An 18,317-nucleotide genomic window follows, 5' to 3' on the forward strand; every position below is an offset into this window, starting at 1 on the left:
ACATGTTTTCAGTCTCTCCAGGCTCGGATTTAGCAGAGCCAAGACCGTTGTGGGACCTCGTGTGGATTACATCGTACCTGTAGGGAAGTTTTGGGGTTATGACCATGCATATAGTCACAGTTAGTTAGTTGCTAGTGTAGTAACCATGGATACCTAAGGTCCCTACAATGCTCTGCACATGAGGTAAGTGATGGTGAAACAGGAGAACTATACTACATTTCTAATTGGATGAGTTTGCTAATATTATATTATTATTACATCTTACACAAATTGGGATAGGATCTTGGAGATGGGAATAACACTTTAAATAGAAAAAAATCTACAAAAGCTTGGTATTGTTTATAATCATACTGACCTGGAGAATCATGATGTTTCCAGGTCATTTTTACTATACAATCAAAACCATAACAACATATAGCAGTAAAAAACTAAGAATTTTTTCACCTTTTCATCCCAGTTGGAATCTTTTTCCTGTTTTCTAGTACATTATATGGTGTCATTATATGGCTGTGACAGAAAAATGACAAAATTATGGGAAAAAGGGGGGAGGGAAAAAAAGGGCATAAATGAGAGATTTTGAGTGTTAAAGGGTTAATATAGTCTCATGCATAACAATCTAAACATTTTCACAAGAGTTCTATACTGTGGTACGCCTTAGTTTACAAAGCATTTCAATATTTAAATTTGTCTGTACTGTCTGTGTGTTATGGCTCTTTCTTGCTGGCAGACATACAATGCCATAGTCTAAGAACTCAGATATATTTGAGTAAATGTATAGTTTTATTTTGGCAATTCATCAATAGTGAAATATTCAGGTGAGGTGTACACTATTCTAGCTTTTAATTGTTGACGTTAAAGTTCATTAATTATAATATTGAGGTCCTGGTTGGGCGTAATTACAATGAGTAACCTTCTGACAGTAAAAGGGTGGAGTGAGCCTGTGGAAGATGATTATAGGCATCAGAGTAAAGTTCACAAGAAAATGTAAAGGTTTATCAAGATTTCTGAGACAACAGCATCAGAGGAACTGAAATCTTCTAAGGATTCTGTTATGGAGCCCAGATGGACAACAAAACCCAGGTAAATGTGTTAAATCCTTATCATATGATCACACTGGAAAATTCTCACATCATTATGTATAAGGTTGAGGCCACACGAGGTTATGTGCGAGTCCTTGCATGACACTTGGCACACACCCGCAGCACAGTGGGAACCGAGTGTCATGCGATTGTGGTCCAATCGTGAGCTCAAACCACAGTAGCGGAGGGGAGGTCTGATGCTGCGGAGGAGAGGAAGGGATTTATCTCCCTCTCTCCTCCATTGCCAGCTGATGCGAGAATCGCACTGCTCTCACGTTACACCGGTGTAACACGAGTGCAGTGCGATGTGTCTCTTGCCCCATAGACTTGAATGGGTGAGAGTTAAACAGGATTGCATTGCACCCGCAGCATGCTGCGACTGTTTTCTCAGTCCGATTAGGGTTGAGAAAATAATCGCTCATGGGAGCGGCACCGTAGAGTAATATTGGTCCAAGTGGAATGCGATTTTTTTTCTCGCCGTGTGTCCTAGGCCTAACAGTAATCTGAATTACATTTTCAGAAATCCATGCACTTCTATGCACAAGATTTATTGATTTTCAGTGGTTATAAAGATATATATATACATATATATATATATATATATATATATGTATATATATATATATATATATATATATAAAGCTGTAGGATTCACTTAAGGGAAAACTTCTGGGGCTTCTGTGGTTTCATGATTTGTTGTTTATTCAACAGAGCTGTGAATAGACTTGTAATGTCTTAAATACCATATTTTAGTTCTATAGGACGGACTGGATTATAAGGCGCACCCCAATTTAGAGCATTGGGAAAAATGATTTTTTAATGTTAAAGTGAGGGTCCATTTTATAATCCTTGTGCGTCTTAATCCTAATGCTCACCAGGGGGGAGCGGTGGTGGTGGAGTGGCTCAGGAGGTCACAGGAGCCAGAGCGATGCTACAGGCTCAGAGGAAAAGGAGGGTCAGCGATTCTATGGGTTTGGAAGTGTAAATTGCACATTTTTCCCCCAACACTGGGGGTACAATGGGGGTGCGTCTTACAAAACGGATATGGCTTACCGAGGCAGCAGTGGTGGAGCGGGGTCATAGGAAGCAGAGTCACAGGACGGGTTCATTGATATGCGGGCAGGCTGCAGAGGTGTTGCTGCAGCAGTGGGTGCCATTAATCTGCCAGCGGGCTGTGGGGGTGATACTGCAGTGGAGCGGTTCAGGAGGGTTACAGGACGGAGGGTCACAGGATGGAATGTCTTGGTGGTGGGTGCCATTGATCTGACTGGGGGCTCTATTGAGGTGGTACGTGCGCAAATAAGACTCTGTGGCCATTTTCTTGAAGTCTATCACGTTATTCTGGCACGCGCCGCCATTGCAGCCATTTTCTTGAAGTCCATCACGTCAACTGCGGACAATTCAATGGAGCCCACAATCAGCTACATGCGCCTGCCGCTGAGACACGACCCTGTGACCCTTCTGAGATGCACCTGTAACGGGGTGCCAGGGGTGCCTCTGGCCTTGTAGTCGTGGCCCTTGCAGTCAGGCTTACCCCTGGTTCCCCCGTCACTATGGGGACAGGAGATGACTTGGTGGGGCAGAGTGTGGTGGTGATGCAGATGTTATCCGGCGCACAAACACTCTTCAGGCAGGGTTCGATGCAATGAACAAACATTCTTTTATTCTTCACAAAGTCCCAAACAAAGCAATAAAGGTGATGATACGCTTTCTTAGCTGGGGGAAGCCTGTCCTTGCGTCCCCTCCAGTGGGGATGTGCCTGGCTACTCCACTTCGCCCAGCTCCCACTTCTGGCTACCCACAGCCCGGACCCACACCGGACTGCTTCACACTATGAGGTTACGCCCGCTCCTTTTCTCACCGGCTTCCCTGATTTCCAGCTCCCACACTCTGCCCCGGCTCTGCTGCTCCGCTCCTGTCCCCGAGACGACTGCTCCCTTGATCTAATCTTTTCCTCACACCCTTGCTCTCTCCTCCCCTTGTCTCTGCCGGCTCCTCCTCTCCACTGTGATGACAGCCGTCCCACCCGGCCACTAGGGGTACCCTAACACTATACACATGCACATACAAATAAAACATTTTTATTAATAACATTTCCGGGTTAACTATGCTCCCTTTTGCAGGGGGTCTGCTCACCCACTGCATACCTCCCCTCTTAAAACCCGAGCCTCCCGGCACGGCTCTTACTTAAAACACACAGAAGCACGTAAAGTCTGCAATACCGTCCACAATAGGCGCAGCACCCACACAGAGGGCTCCAGTGTGCCCAGTTCTCCTCCTCTGGACGGCCACCAGTGTGCGCAGCTCTCCTCCTCTGGACGGCTACCAGTGTGCGCAGCTCTCCTCCTCTGGACGGCCATCAGTGTGCCCAGTTCTCCTCCTCTGGACGGCCACCAGTCCCGCGCAGCTCTCCTCCTCTGGACGGCCACCAGTGTGCACAGCTCTCCTCCTCTGGACGGCCACCAGTGTGCCCAGTTCTCCTCCTCTGGACGGCCACCAGTCCCGCGCCCGGCGGTTTCTGCAGCGCTCCCGGTCCTTCTTTCAACTAGCGCCCGGAGGCTCAACAGCGCTCCCGGTCTTAGATGGGCGCCCGGAGGCTTGGCAACAGCGCTCCCGGTCTTAGATGGGGCGACTGCCCGTACAAACACACAGAAGGGAGCTCGTCCCGTGAAACTTTAAAAGAACTTCTGCCGGCTAAACGGCGCCGGACTTAAACAACAGATCAGCAGTGGTGACTTACTCTGGGGGCCAGGCCCTCTTCCATTCCTCCGCTTGGGCCTGGATGTATGCCCCCAGGGATTGTCCCGGCTGCTGACGGATCCTCTGGAAGGACGCAGGGGCGTAGGGTGGCTCCACAGGCGCAGCTGCTGCAGCTCCTCTCGGTGGTGAAGGCGTCGCTGCCCCTGACAATCTTGCTGGTAACGGCGGCGGTGTCAATGCTGAGACTGGGTAGAGTGGAGACGGGTCCTCGTTTCCCGCTCTTAAACAGACTCCACCCCCATCCCCACGCATCATCTTGACTCCTCCGCTGAGGTACTTCTTTTTCTTCTTCTTCCATGCCCTGGAGCTGGCGCCTCCCCTCTTTGGGCGGAGTACTCCATGCTTTCTCTTCGGCACCGGCCAGCCCCAGGCTCTTCTTTCGGCGCCAACTTTCCGCGCCTTTTCTTCCTCACAGATAACGGCCTCCTTGCCGCCATCTTGTACCCGGTCCAACGCTACGGGTACTAGGTTCTCTCCCCACCACGGGGCTGGAAATCCTGTATCACGGTCCGGATCCTGCGCTTCAGGCACGACCCGATCTCCAGCCTCCTGGGTTCCTGGCAGGGGAATCGCATCCTGCCGACTACTCCACATGTAACGGGGTGCCAGGGGTGCCTCTGGCCTTGTAGTCGTGGCCCTTGCAGTCAGGCTTACCCCTGGTTCCCCCGTCACTATGGGGACAGGAGATGACTTGGTGGGGCAGAGTGTGGTGGTGATGCAGATGTTATCCGGCGCACAAACACTCTTCAGGCAGGGTTCGATGCAATGAACAAACATTCTTTTATTCTTCACAAAGTCCCAAACAAAGCAATAAAGGTGATGATACGCTTTCTTAGCTGGGGGAAGCCTGTCCTTGCGTCCCCTCCAGTGGGGATGTGCCTGGCTACTCCACTTCGCCCAGCTCCCACTTCTGGCTACCCACAGCCCGGACCCACACCGGACTGCTTCACACTATGAGGTTACGCCCGCTCCTTTTCTCACCGGCTTCCCTGATTTCCAGCTCCCACACTCTGCCCCGGCTCTGCTGCTCCGCTCCTGTCCCCGAGACGACTGCTCCCTTGATCTAATCTTTTCCTCACACCCTTGCTCTCTCCTCCCCTTGTCTCTGCCGGCTCCTCCTCTCCACTGTGGTGACAGCCGTCCCACCCGGCCACTAGGGGTACCCTAACACTATACACATGCACATACAAATAAAACATTTTTATTAATAACATTTCCGGGTTAACTATGCTCCCTTTTGCAGGGGGTCTGCTCACCCACTGCACACCACTGCAGTGACGCCCCCGCAGCCCGCTGGCAGATCAATGGTGCTCGCTGCCGCCGCGAGACCCCTGCAGTCTGCCCGCAGATCAATGGCGCCCGCCGCGATACCCCGGAGCCCTTCCTGTGACCCTGCTTCCTATGACCCCGTTCCACTGTGAGAGTCTGAAATGTGATTATGTCAGCAGTGCAGTAGGACCCTGTGAGTTCTGCCTGCCTGCACTGATCAGCAGGGTTTTGGGTCAGAGACCCTGTAGATGCAAGAGTTACCTCAGAGAAAGTGTGCTGAGCCCGGGCTGCCTGAGAGAGACAGTTGTGTGATTGCAGGCTAAAAAGAGTCTGAAAAGAGAAAGAGATCAGAGAGACTGTTGGAGACTATTTTTTTTTTCATTATCTTTTCCTCACAAAAGAACCAGGAGCTGTGCTGAAGAAATTGGACCGTGTTGTGTGAGAGAAAGGATCTCCAATTCCTGAGGGGAGGACTGTTCTCTTGATCGAGGAAGCCTGTGTTCTGTCTGAGGATTAGTACAGAGCTGTGGGCCTGACACCGTGTTCTGTGTTGTGTAATTGGCTAATATCGACTAAAGGGGGCTTTACACGCTGCAATATCGTTAGTGAATTATCGTCGGGGTCACGGTGTTTGTGATGCACATCCAGCGTCATTAACGATATCGCAGTGTGTGACAAGTACGAGCAACCTTAAACGATTGCAAAAGCAGTCAAAATCGTTTGCCACGGAGAGGTCGTCCTGAAATCAAAAATCGTTCTCTGCTTATTATCAATGTTGTTCCTCGTTCCTGCGGCACCACACATCGCTGTGTGTGACACCGCAGGAGCGACGAATATCTCCTTACCTTCCTCCACCGGCAATGCGGAAGGAAGGAGGTGGGCGGGATGTTACAGCCCGCTCATCTCCGCCCCTCTGCTTCTATTGGACGCCTGCCGTGTGATGTCGCTGTGACGCCGCACGACCCGCCCCCTTAGAAAGGAGGCGGTTCGCCGGCCAGAGCGATGTCGCAGGGCAGGTGAGTGCATGTGAAGCTGCCGTAGCGATAATGTTCGCTACGGCATCTATCACAAGATATGGCCGGATCGCCGGCCAGAGCGACGTCGCAGGGCAGGTAAGTACGTGTGACGGGTACGTGTACGCCACGGGCGACGATTTGTCCATGTTGCACAACAGACGGGGCGGGTACGCTCTCTTGTGATCTCGCTAGCGAGATCGCAGCGTGTAAAGTACTCTTAAGTCCAGGGTCCCTGCGTGGCAGGACCGGGGTGAAGACATCCTCAGAGCAAGAAGAATATTTTTGTGTTTCCTTTTTCTTCCTTCTTTGGAATTACATACAGTGGACTCGGACCACAGGCCTGTGTGAAACTTCCCTTGAAGTTAACGGTACCATAGTTTTACGATACCCAGGTATCCCTTTGTTCAGTGTAAAACCAACGTTGGTAAAATTTAAGGCTTTGTTATTAGTGGTGATAAGTTATACTCAGTGCGCCATCTCAGAGGTTCCCTCAGAGTGTCCCCATTGGATCTACACCTCTTGCCTTTATAGTTAATTGTTTTTCTTTGTTCAACCTGGTGAGTAGGTAAATTTATTCCCAGTTCCTGAGGTAATATATATAACTCAGGAACTCTGAGATCGGCGCATTGATTCCGGCTAAAAGCTGAGTGTGTTAATTCCACTTTTGTGGTGCTTTGAGGGGTTCTTAAGTCAATCATTATTTATTCTGAATCGTACTCTAATTCTCAACCCAGTAAAGGAGCTGTTGTTTATTTCTGCCTCTGTCTCGGTTTGTGACCCACTGGATTCTCTTCGGACCTACGAAGATTACCCTTCCGCATCAGCAACCTCCATGCTGGGTGCGGCTCCCCTGGTAGCCGCGGCGAATGAGGGAGGGTATGTGCAGGTAGGAGCTTTACTCCAGCACATGCCGAGATACGACGGGCATAACATGGTATTACAGGATTGGGCTGAGACGGTCCAGAGTATCATGCGGATGTGTAAGTTGGCTCCTTCGTTACGAGCAGAGCTGGCATTAAATGCGTTAGAAGGTGATGCTAGGCGAATGATAGTGGTACGCCCTGAGACTGAAAGAAATATGCTAGAGAAAATTTTGGAACTGTTAGCTTGGGAGGACGGGCCCATGTAACCCAGCTTCGATCCATGTTCTTTAATTGCCCTCAAAAAGAAAGTGAGACTCTGATGCAGTACTCTAATACCCTGCAGGAGATGTTGAACGAGGTGCAGCGACTAGACTCAGGGACCATGGCGGTGTTTCCAGAGGTAGACCGCTTTCTCCGGGATCAATTCATCACAGGGTTAGCCAATAGGCTCCTTCGAGACAAAATGTTGGAGATGGCCCGGGTTACACCTGAAATATCCTTCTGGCAGACCTACTGGGCCGCGGTGGAAAGGGAGGAGGAGTCTGTCCTGGTGGTCGAGCGGTCCGTGGACAGCACACAGACAGAGTGAGGCCGAGCGTCCATGGCAGGGGGGCTGGTAGAGATGGTACAAGCTCTGCGTACTGAATTGAGAGAGTTAAAGCTAGAGATGTCAAAAATCAAAGCTGGGTCGGCTCCTCCCGCCCCAAGAGGGACCATCTGCCACCTCCTCGAGGATGGTGACTCCACGGATGGTCAGGCCGCCTTGTTTGAATGACTCAGGCCCACGTCCGCAGACAGAACTCACCTGCTGGCGGTGCAGGCAGCGGGGACACATCTCCCGATACTGCTGGAGGCTCGCAGGCCTTGAAACTCCTCCGCCAGCGTTAAACTCCTAGCCACTGCCATGATAGGGTGACCAGCAGTGGTCCAACTCCCACCAAGCCATAGACAGTATGAGCAAGATTTGTTCGCACTAAGCCCCATTCTAGAAGCAGAATTTGAAGGTCGGAAGATGAGATGCCTGGAGGATACGAGATCCGAGTGTACCATTATGCCTCTAGAAGTGTATGAGAGATACTTCAGTCAACTAGTGGTTCCCAAAGATGGCCGAGTGATAAGACTTACCACTGCTAACAATGGCCAGCTGATGGTGAAAGGGATTGTGTGGATGCAATTGAAACTGTTTTGCCAAGAGCTGGGTCAGAATGGGATAGTGCTAGTGGACCACCCCAATAGAAGGGGGATGGAGGTGGCACTCGGAATGAACAAACTACGAGACCTCAATCATCAGATGTACGCTAGTGAGGGACTCCGATACTGGGCTTGTGCTACAAGCCACCAACCTACTCAAAGGATCTTACATCGTCTAGTGCTGAGCTGCAATTTGCTGACGAGTGCAGACCCAGAGGTCGGGTGGGCCTGGTCTGAGTGCCATCACGGGCCACGATCTCGCTGGCACCTCGACATGAGGAACTCTTAATGCTGTCAGTGGGGGCGGCTCCAAGACTGAATGGACTCAAAGTATTACTGGAGTCAGCCTTAGAGAAGTCCTCATTTACTAAGGCTCACGTGGCCCAGTCGCTGGCTATTGTGAAGAATGAATGGCTGCCAGTCAGATGCATCAACGTGCTTGATGAGGCCGTCACCCTCCCTGCTGGGACCATCCTGACTGAACTGTTCATGCCGGATAGACCGGTGCCTGACAAGGCTGCGATTGAATTGCGCCCAGATCAACAGTCATCCTGGACATTTGTGGTCGAAGTAAAGGGACCTGAACTTCCTACTGAAGAATGGAATGGACGTGTGATCACGAATCAGATGGGGGTGGATCGGGAGCACCTGACTTCTGAGCAACTATAGCAGTTGGAGGGAGTCCTGTGGGAACATCCGGAAACCTTTTCACGGCATGGAGAAGACTTTGGTTGCTCTCATACAATTGAGCATGAGATTCCCACGGGGGACACCCCACCCATTAGAGAATGATATTGTCAGATTCCCCCGACGCTCTATCAAGAAATGAAAAGTATGGTGGCCAGTATTCTCGATAATCAAGTAATATGAGAGAGTCAAAGCCCCTGGGCAGCCCCCGTGGTCTTGGTCCGAAAGAAAGATGGGACCCTTCGATTTTGTGTGGATTATCAAAAATTAAACGCTCACACGGTAAGAGATGCATATCCATTGCCTCGAATTGAAGAGTCTCTGTCGGCATTAGGAAGGGCCAAATACTTTTCAACATTGGACTTAGCGAGCGGCTATTGGCAGGTACTGATGGCTCAGAAAGACCGGGCTAAGACAGCATTTGTTCTGCCAATGGGGCTCTACGAATTCAATCGGATGCCTTTTGGACTCACTAATGCCCCGGGAACCTTCCAACGCCTGATGGAACATTGCTTAGGCGATCTGAATTTTGAGTCGGTCCTGATGTATTTGGATGACATTGTGGTGTTCGGAACATCATCCGAAGACCATCTCGAGAAATTGTGCCAAGTGCTCCGACGGCTCAGCCGTTATGACTTGAAAATAAAACCAATGAAATGTCAACTGTTCAAAAGCCGTATAGAGTATTTAGGCCATGTATTGACCCCCAAAACGAATCTCCGGCACACCAATGGAAGAATAAGAACAAAGTCTGGGTTTCTTTGGTGTTTTTTATTGTGAAAAAATAAAAGAAGTCTGTCTCTGTCTCAACGTTTCGGTCACAATGGGACCTTTATCGAGAGTATTATCAGACTATAAGATAAAGGAATCGATGTATGAAAAGCACCAAAAAAGAGCGATGTGGGTCATCACTTAAAATGGGGAGAGAAGGATTGGTACGTGTGAGCACTGTGACCATATAGCGAGATATCAAAGTCAGCCGGTCAGTGTTGCCAAAGGGATCCTATAGTGGTATTCTGCAAGGGTGGGGGGCCGCAAATCAAGTCTGCCGGATAGGGGTGAAAGACTCAATGACTACTGCACAGATAGAGTACCTATCTCCTCCAAGAGGGGACAGCCTGTCTAAAGTAGTGGAGAGGTGTACAGATGGTATTTGTATCAAGATACTGAATAGGATCAGTCTGGGGTTGACAGGAATTACCCTGGTAGGCAATGACGGTCTCCTGTACTTGCTGTGGACTTATAACGCCAGGAAGCGAAGGTCTATATTTATCTGTCAAAAGTAGTGGAGAGGACAACAGATGGTATAGAGGTCCTAGATAGAATCAGTATGAAGGTGGCAGGAATTACCCTGTAGCAGCCATCCAGAACTCCTACCGGACGCAGGTCCCCTATGCTTCCTATGGGTCTTCTGACCGATTCACTTCTAAGTAACCCTTTGGGAATAGCCTACAGCATAGGGCATGTCCTTACGCAAGTTACTCCTCTCTGAGTCCACAGCAAGTACAGGAGACCGTTACTGCCAATCAGGGTAATTCCTGCCACCTTCATACTGCTCTATCTGTGCAGTAGTCATTGAGTCTTTCACCCCTATCCGGCAGACTTGATTTGCGGCCCCCCACCCTTGCAGAATACCACTATAGGATCCCTTTGGCAACACTGACCGGCTGACTTTGATATCTCGCTATATGGTCACAGTGCTCACACGTACCAATCCTTCTCTCCCCATTTTAAGTGATGACCCACATCGCTCTTTTTTGGTGCTTTTCATACATCGATTCCTTTATCTTATAGTCTGATAATACTCTCGATAAAGGTCCCATTGTGACCGAAACGTTGAGACAGAGACAGACTTCTTTTATTTTTTCACAATAAAAAACACCAAAGAAACCCAGACTTTGTTCTTATTCTTCCATTGGTGTGCCGGAGATTCGTTTTGGATTTCAGCTGATTATTTTCTCCAGAGCACCCGATTATATTCAGTGAGCCAGGTCTATTCGATATAATGTATTGACCCCCGACAGGGTGTTACCCGCAGCCAACAAGGTCCTGGCGGTCCAGGAGTGGCCTCCTCCCAGTACCTTGCGGGAGGGTCGGGCTTTCTTGGGGTTGACGGGGTATTATCGACGCTTTGTGCCCAAGTTTTCACAAGTTGTGGGTCCCCTGAATGCACTTTTAAGAGGGACAGCATTGGGCCCTCGCGACCGACCTATCCAATGGGGGTACCAGCAGCAAAAGGCATTTGAAGAGGTGAAAGCTGCCCTAACTAGTGCCCCATTGTTTGTGTATGCCCAGTTTGATGCCCCTTTCCTGTTGAACACAGATAGTAGTCTTAAACAGTTGGGGCAGGACTGGCACAAATGCAGGATGGCCGAGAGTGAGTTATTGCCTATGGCAGCAGGTCTTTAAGAGACACTGAGCGCAGCCCGGCTAATTTCAGTTTGTTTCAACTAGAACTACTGGCCCTAGTCTGGTCACTATGACCTAACGCTTTGCCGAGTATTTAACGGGTGCTGAGGTGTTAGTTATGACTTATAATAACCCTCTGGCTCACTTGAAGAATGCGAAACTAGGAGCGTTGGAGCAGAGGTGGGTTGCTCGCCTTGCTAAGTTTAATTAGCAGATTAAGTTTCGCTCTGGGCGAGAAAACGGAAACGCGGACGCGTTTGTCATCAACGGTTAAAGTGTTGATGACAAATTGGAGGACACCGAAACCCCCGACTTGTGACAGGTACCTGTCTTCCATAGTGTGGTACACTCAAGTGGGGTGGCATCTGGAATGCACTGTGTCCTGGGCAAAACACCTTCAGATTGGGCGAAAGACCAGAGCGAGTTCCCAGACATTACACTAGTGCATGCTTGGGTACAAAATGGGATTTGGCCATGTGCAAAGGACAAGGACCAGCTGTCCGCAGACGGAATTAAATTATTGAGACAATGGGATAGGTTGTGTGTGGAAAAGGGCCTCTTGTATCGTAAGGTGTATCTGCCATCTGAGCTGCAACACGGTATCAGCTGGTAATCCCTGTAAAGATGGGCCCTGTGGTCGCTCGCGAGGCGCATGAAAAAGGAGCCAATTTTGGAAGTGAAAAGAGACTCCAGTGGCTACAGCGAGTCCTCTATTGCCCTGATCTGGGGTGAATGGTGGCAGAGGCATGTCGGCAGTGTCGGGTCTGTGGGCTCAACAAGAGTCTGAAGCAGCGGGCTACTACGCAAACTATTAAGACCTCTGCCTCCTTAGAATTGCTCATGATTGATTATGTTTTGATAGGGTACTCAACGTCTGGGTGCTCCTATTGCTTGGTAATGACAGATCATTTTACTAAATATGCGGTGGCAGTGCCAACAAGAGACCAGACGGTGGCTAAGGCCGTATGTCGACATTTTCTGCAGGTATTTGGGTGTCCTCGAAGGATGCACTCAGATCAGGGGGCATGCTTCCAGGGGACCTTGATGGAGGGGCTGCGTCAATTGTATGGTATAACACATTCGAGAATGACGCCTTATTATCCCCAAGGACATGGGGCTTGCAAGCGATTACCTTCCTGAACTAATGTGTTCCTACAATAACTGGGTGCACAGCACCACTGGCTACTCGCCATACATGTTGATGTTCGGGAGGCCCGGAAGGGAACAGCATCATGTGCTCCCTCTGATGACACTGCTGAAAAGTCTCCTGCCCCCTTGAGGCCTGAATCCTGAGGTGGGCCTCAAGAGAACCACTTGCCCTACAGCAGGAATACCCCCTCAGCGCTATGCACAGGACGAATTTGTGTGGGGAGGTCTGTCGAGGACACCAACCTCTAGTGGGGTGGAGTGTGAAAGTCTGAAATGTGGTTGTGTCAGCAGTGCAGTAGGACACTGTGAGTTCTGCCTGCCTGCACTTATCAGGCATGAGAAAATGCGACGAGGAGGATGAAGGAGGGCGTCATCCCGTCAATCAAGGAAGGAGGACGGTGATCAGTGGCAGGAGGGGGGAAAGGAGCAGAAAATCAGCCCGCCCATCTGGCCAACCAAGGTAATTAGCATACCTAATGGCCAAGATTTATAAAGTTATTTTTGGGGTCTGGAAGGGAAGTCAGGGCCAAGGTGCACCTTCATAGAATGCAGCCCAGGAGCTGCAGAAGGTGATTCTTTTAGTTTAATAGGTAAAAATCTGGTGACAGGTTCCCTTTAATGCCTCTCTGGTGACTGTAAATAACAGTAAAGTGCAACTATTCACAGGTGCTACATAATGATGACAACTCTCATCAGCATCACCAGGTCTCGATGAGGGCAGCGTTGGGCCGGCAGCTGAGAGTTGTCACCACTACCTGGCATCTCTAAATAGCTGTACTTTACTGCTGTTCACAGTTGTCGTAGATGCTTTCAGGTAAAGTGGACTATGACGGAGATTCATAGGAACATTTTTTGATAATAAATTGATGAACCAGGGATAGTGTGGGGGAGTATTTATTCAAATAAACTATTGTTTCATATGAGTATTTTTATTATTATTTGGTTAGTAATGGGGTGTCTGATAGATAAATCTCCATTACTAATGCCAGGTTTTGATTCCAGCTGAAATTACACAGCTAATATCAACCCCATTAACCTATTACCCTGATTTCCACCACACCTGAGCAATCGGGAAGTGCCGGGCAAAGTGCTAGAATTAGCGCATCTAATGTGATGCGCCAATTCTGTGGTGGCTTCTGGCTGATATTTTTAGGCTGGGAAGGGACAAATATCCATGGACCTTCCCAGCTGTCTGCTTTACCTTGGCTGGTTATCAAAAAAAGGGAGGAACTACACTCCGTTTTTTTAAATTAGCTATTAGGTTAAACAAGGCCAAACACACACTTTAATGCTACATGAAAGGCACTAAAGGTTGCAAGTGTATAATGTACAATGTATCGCAATATCAATTAAACACTGCCTATGTGCCTGCTCTGGACTAAGCTCTCCCTCCTAGATCAACTTTCCCTGAACTGCTTTGAGAGGAGTGTGTGCTGAGCATCGCTCCCCCGGGTCTCATACAAGACACGATGATGCGATGTGGCCAGTCAATCACAGTAATGCCAGTAGCCAACAGGGCTATGACATTAACATGTAGGGCAGGCAACCCCACCATGTTTATTGGCTGTCTAAAAGCTGCAAAATACACCAGGCGGGGGCTCGAGCATGGAATTTGAGCACCCGCAATACTCGATTAAGTAACGAGCGTGCCACAGCATCCCGATGCTCGATTGATTATCGAGCAGTGGCAAGCACACTTGCTTATTACTAGTGGTCGCACCAAATATTGATTTGATTTAGATTTCTCTTTTGTTCATTCACTTTGCAGTTTGTTAATTGATAAAAATAAACTAACACTTTTATTTTCAAAATGATTCTTGCTTTGCAGCAATTTTTCCATACCTGCCTAAAATTTTTACACAGTACTGTACATGACTTTATCATAAAGCCAGCTGTATGGGCAAACATCTAAAAAAAAACATCTTTGTCACAGTGTCACTCCTCTAGGTTATAGTGTTTTATAATGGATTCAAAGATGTATGATTGATAAATTCACACAAAGTGAGTACATGACAATAATACAGTTTACCGAAATAATAATAAAAAAAGAGAATACAGTATATAGGATATATAAATATATACAATATGTTTATATATATATATATATATATATATATATATATATATATATATATATATACAGTGCCTACAAGTAGTATTCAACCCCCTGCAGATTTAGCAGGTTTACACATTCGGAATTAACTTGGCATTGGGACATTTAGACTGTAGATCAGCCTGGAAGTGTGGAATGCACTGCAGCAAAAAAGAATGTTATTTCTTTTTTTTTTTTAAATTGAGAAAAGTTTATTCAGAGGGTCATTTATTATTCAACCCCTCAAACCACCAGAATTCTGTTTGGTTCCCCTAAAGTATTAAGAAGTATTTCAGGCACAAAGAACAATGAGCTTCACATGTTTGGATTAATTATCTCTTTTTCCAGCCTTTTCTGACTAATTAAGACCCTCCCCAAACTTGTGAACAGCACTCATACATGGTCAACATGGGAAAGATAAAGGAACATTCCAAGGCCATCAGAGACAAGATCGTGGAGGGTCACAAGGCTGGCAAGGGGTACAAAACCCTTTCCAAGGAGTTGGGCCTACCTGTCTCCACTGTTGGGAGCATCATCCGGAAGTGGAAGGCTTATGGAACTACTGTTAGCCTTCCACGGCCTGGACAGCCTTTGAAAGTTTCCTCCCGTGCCGAGGCCAGGCTTGTCCGAAGAGTCAAGGCTAACCCAAGGACAACAAGGAAGGAGCTCCGGGAAGATCTCATGGCAGTGGGGACATTGGTTTCAGTCAATACCATAAGTAACGTACTCCACTTCAATGGTCTCTGTTGCAGACGAGCCCGTAAGGTACCTTTAATTTCAAAGCGTCATGTCAAGGCTCGTCTGCAGTTTGCTCATGATCACTTGGAGGACTCTGAGACAGACTGGTTCAAGGTTCTCTGGTCTGATGAGACCAAGATCGAGATCTTTGGTGCCAACCACACACGCGACGTTTGGAGACTGGATGGCACTGCATACGACCCCAAGAATACCATCCCTACAGTCAAGCATGGTGGTGGCAGCATCATGCTGTGGGGCTGTTTCTCAGCCAAGGGGCCTGGCCATCTGGTCCGCATCCATGGGAAGATGGATAGCACGGCCTACCTGGAGATTTTGGCCAAGAACCTCCGCTCCTCCATCAAGGATCTTAAGATGGGTCGTCATTTCATCTTCCAACAAGACAACGACCCAAAGCACACAGCCAAGAAATCCAAGGCCTGGTTCAAGAGGGAAAAAATCAAGGTGTTGCAGTGGCCTAGTTAGTCTCCTGACCTTAACCCAATTGAAAACTTGTGGAAGGAGCTCAAGATTAAAGTCCACATGAGACACCCAAAGAACCTAGATAACTTGGAGAAGATCTGCATGGAGGAGTGGGCCAAGATAACTCCAGAGACCTGTGCCGGCCTGATCAGGTCTTATAAAAGACGATTATTAGCTATAATTGCAAACAAGGGTTATTCCACAAAATATTAAACCTAGGGGTTGAATAATAATTGACCCACACTTTTATGTTGAAAATTTATTAAAATTTAACTGAGCAACATAACTTGTTGGTTTGTAAGATTTATGCATCTGTTAATAAATCCTGCTCTTGTTTGAAGTTTGCAGGCTCTAACTTATTTGCATCTTATCAAACCTGCTAAATCTGCAGGGGGTTGAATACTACTTGTAGGCACTGTATATAGGACGCCCCTGAACTAGTGAGGGTGTCACAGGGTACTGCACTTCCTTTTCTTTTGGTGTAGGACTCAACCCCCTCATGGTTCTGGGATCCTAACCTTCGGTATTGCTCCATCAGTATTTAAATCCTAGTCACACCTCACACCACACCCTGTCAGGCACACCAGTGGGTGGTCTAGCTGGTGGGAGGGAGAAAGTCAGAGAGAGAAAGTGCAGAGCAAAGCTAGAGAGTTCAACAGTATCTCCCAAAGAGTGAGGAGCTGGGAGTAGTAGCTCCCTGGAGTTGAGTAGTAGCTCCCAAAGAGTGAAGAGCTGGGACGTGGAGAACCCTGGGGACTTTTGGCTAGGTCGCAGACGGTGATCTGGGACTAAAGGAGTTTGAGACCCGGTCGCAGGGTATTGGAGAAAGGTGCCAGGCTTAGTTTTGTGGAACGGTCGGCACTGGAGTACCTAGTAACCGAACCGTTACCGAGCACAGTGGGGTACTGGACCCTAGAACAGGGAGTATCTTCATGCAACCTGATAATTAACCTGTGGAGGATAGTCGCTTTATGAACTTACCCCAAGAGCTCAGAGATTGAAGGCATCAACACAAAGAGGGGGATAGGGCTTTCCAGCTTATGCGGCCGACTGAAATCCCAAATGTCAGCCATCAAGAGCACAGCTTCCCTACTTAACAGTGGGGAGCGGGACACCGACAACTTCAAGAAGACGGGTCACTCAGAACATCTAAAATACAGTGCACCATCAGCAATACCAAAGGGAGCGGACTCCCAGACGAGCTCCCCTGAAGTGGCAGTGGCATCCAGAGACTTGGTCAGAAGTAATTCTGTGTCAGAGTCTGCTTTGTGGTCGCATCACTACTATCTCTGCCTGAGTGAGTAGGTTGTCCTCCCCTGCTCCAAATCTGCACCACGCTCCCCTACACCTCCATCATTCTGAGTCCCGGGGTCTCCCCTACCCGTGGAGGGAACGTCATCTGGCTGCCCTGCTCCATCTCCCCCGGGTACTCCCATCGTCAGCGGCGGTATTCCCCTTACCACGAACCACGGGTGGCGGCTTGTCCAGGGCGCCACATTCCCCCTTAGTTAAATGCAGACCGTCCGCGGGCTGCCCGTCCATCACCGGTTTTATTTTCACCAACTGGAAAATAGAAAGAAAAACGGTAACACACATACAATTATAATAACTTCTTCCCACATCGGGAGGTACTATTACTTAAACGTTGCAAACGGTATTAAACGGTTACGGCTTCCGCTCTCTCCCACCCAAGCAACCTGGCCCTGATGCTGCCCCTAAGCAAACAGGCAGCACCCCTTGACCCCAGTCCAGCACAAGTTGCCCGAGCGGGTTCTGTCCTTTTCAGGGGACCCACGTCCATGGGGAACCCCTGAAACCCCCCGAGGATTGCCACCGGTTCCGGTGGTGGCTGGGCCCCAGCCTGCTCCACTGCGGGCCCTTCCTCCAATCTGCCTCTCCGGAGGCAGTTACGGTAGAAGCCACAACAACATAATTATTTATAGGCCACAAGTTTGTGGTTGCCCTGCTAGTTCTCGGGCCTGTTCGTAGTAGTTTCTACGCAAAACTTTCAAACTTTTCAAACTGCATTTTTTTTTTTAACACACAATGTTCCCCCCCCTCTAAATAGTAGTGTTCCAACGCGCCCAACTTGGCCGTGTCCAGGTGGGTCAGCGGATTGTTATCCGTGAAAGCGGTGAACTTTGCTGCGGCCAGGTAATGGCGGAACCGCTCGGTGATAGCCCACACCAGCGCCAGGAGCTCGAGCTTGAAAGAGCTGTAGTTCTCAGGATTCCTTTCAGTCGGTCGGAGCTTTCGGCTAGCATAAGCAATCACTTTTTCCTTCCCGTCTTGGACCTGGGATAAGACTGCCCCCAAGCCCACATTGCTGGCATCGGTGTAGAGGATGAACGGGTGGCTGTAATCAGGATACGCTAGGATCTCCTCTCCGGTCAAGGCCGCTTTCAGCTGGCGGAAGGATTCCTCATGCCTCTCTTCCCACACCAGTGGGGCTCCGAGGGGTCTACCACCTTTGGTCTGTCCCACCAGGAGGTCTTGCATGGGGGCAGCCATCTTCGTGTACCCCTTGATAAAGCGACGGTAGTACCCCACCAGACCCAGAAACTGCCTTACTTCCCTCACTGTG

General features: G+C 48.9%; 1 protein-coding gene across 1 annotated transcript in view; it reads left to right on the forward strand.

Moving 5' to 3' along the window:
- Window positions 1-948: 948 nt before the first annotated feature.
- The window catches only part of LOC142296875 (galactose-3-O-sulfotransferase 2-like), a 99,662-nt gene continuing 82,293 nt past the window's right edge, over window positions 949-18,317 (forward strand). The window contains exon 1 of the mRNA XM_075340959.1: window positions 949-1,080. Within this exon, the coding sequence (XP_075197074.1) occupies window positions 1,052-1,080 (29 nt within the window). The 5' untranslated portion in view covers window positions 949-1,051. The remainder of the gene's footprint in view (window positions 1,081-18,317) is intronic.

Source organism: Anomaloglossus baeobatrachus, chromosome 3 (genome assembly GCF_048569485.1).
Source record: "Anomaloglossus baeobatrachus isolate aAnoBae1 chromosome 3, aAnoBae1.hap1, whole genome shotgun sequence".
Taxonomy (NCBI): Eukaryota; Metazoa; Chordata; class Amphibia; order Anura; family Aromobatidae; genus Anomaloglossus; species Anomaloglossus baeobatrachus.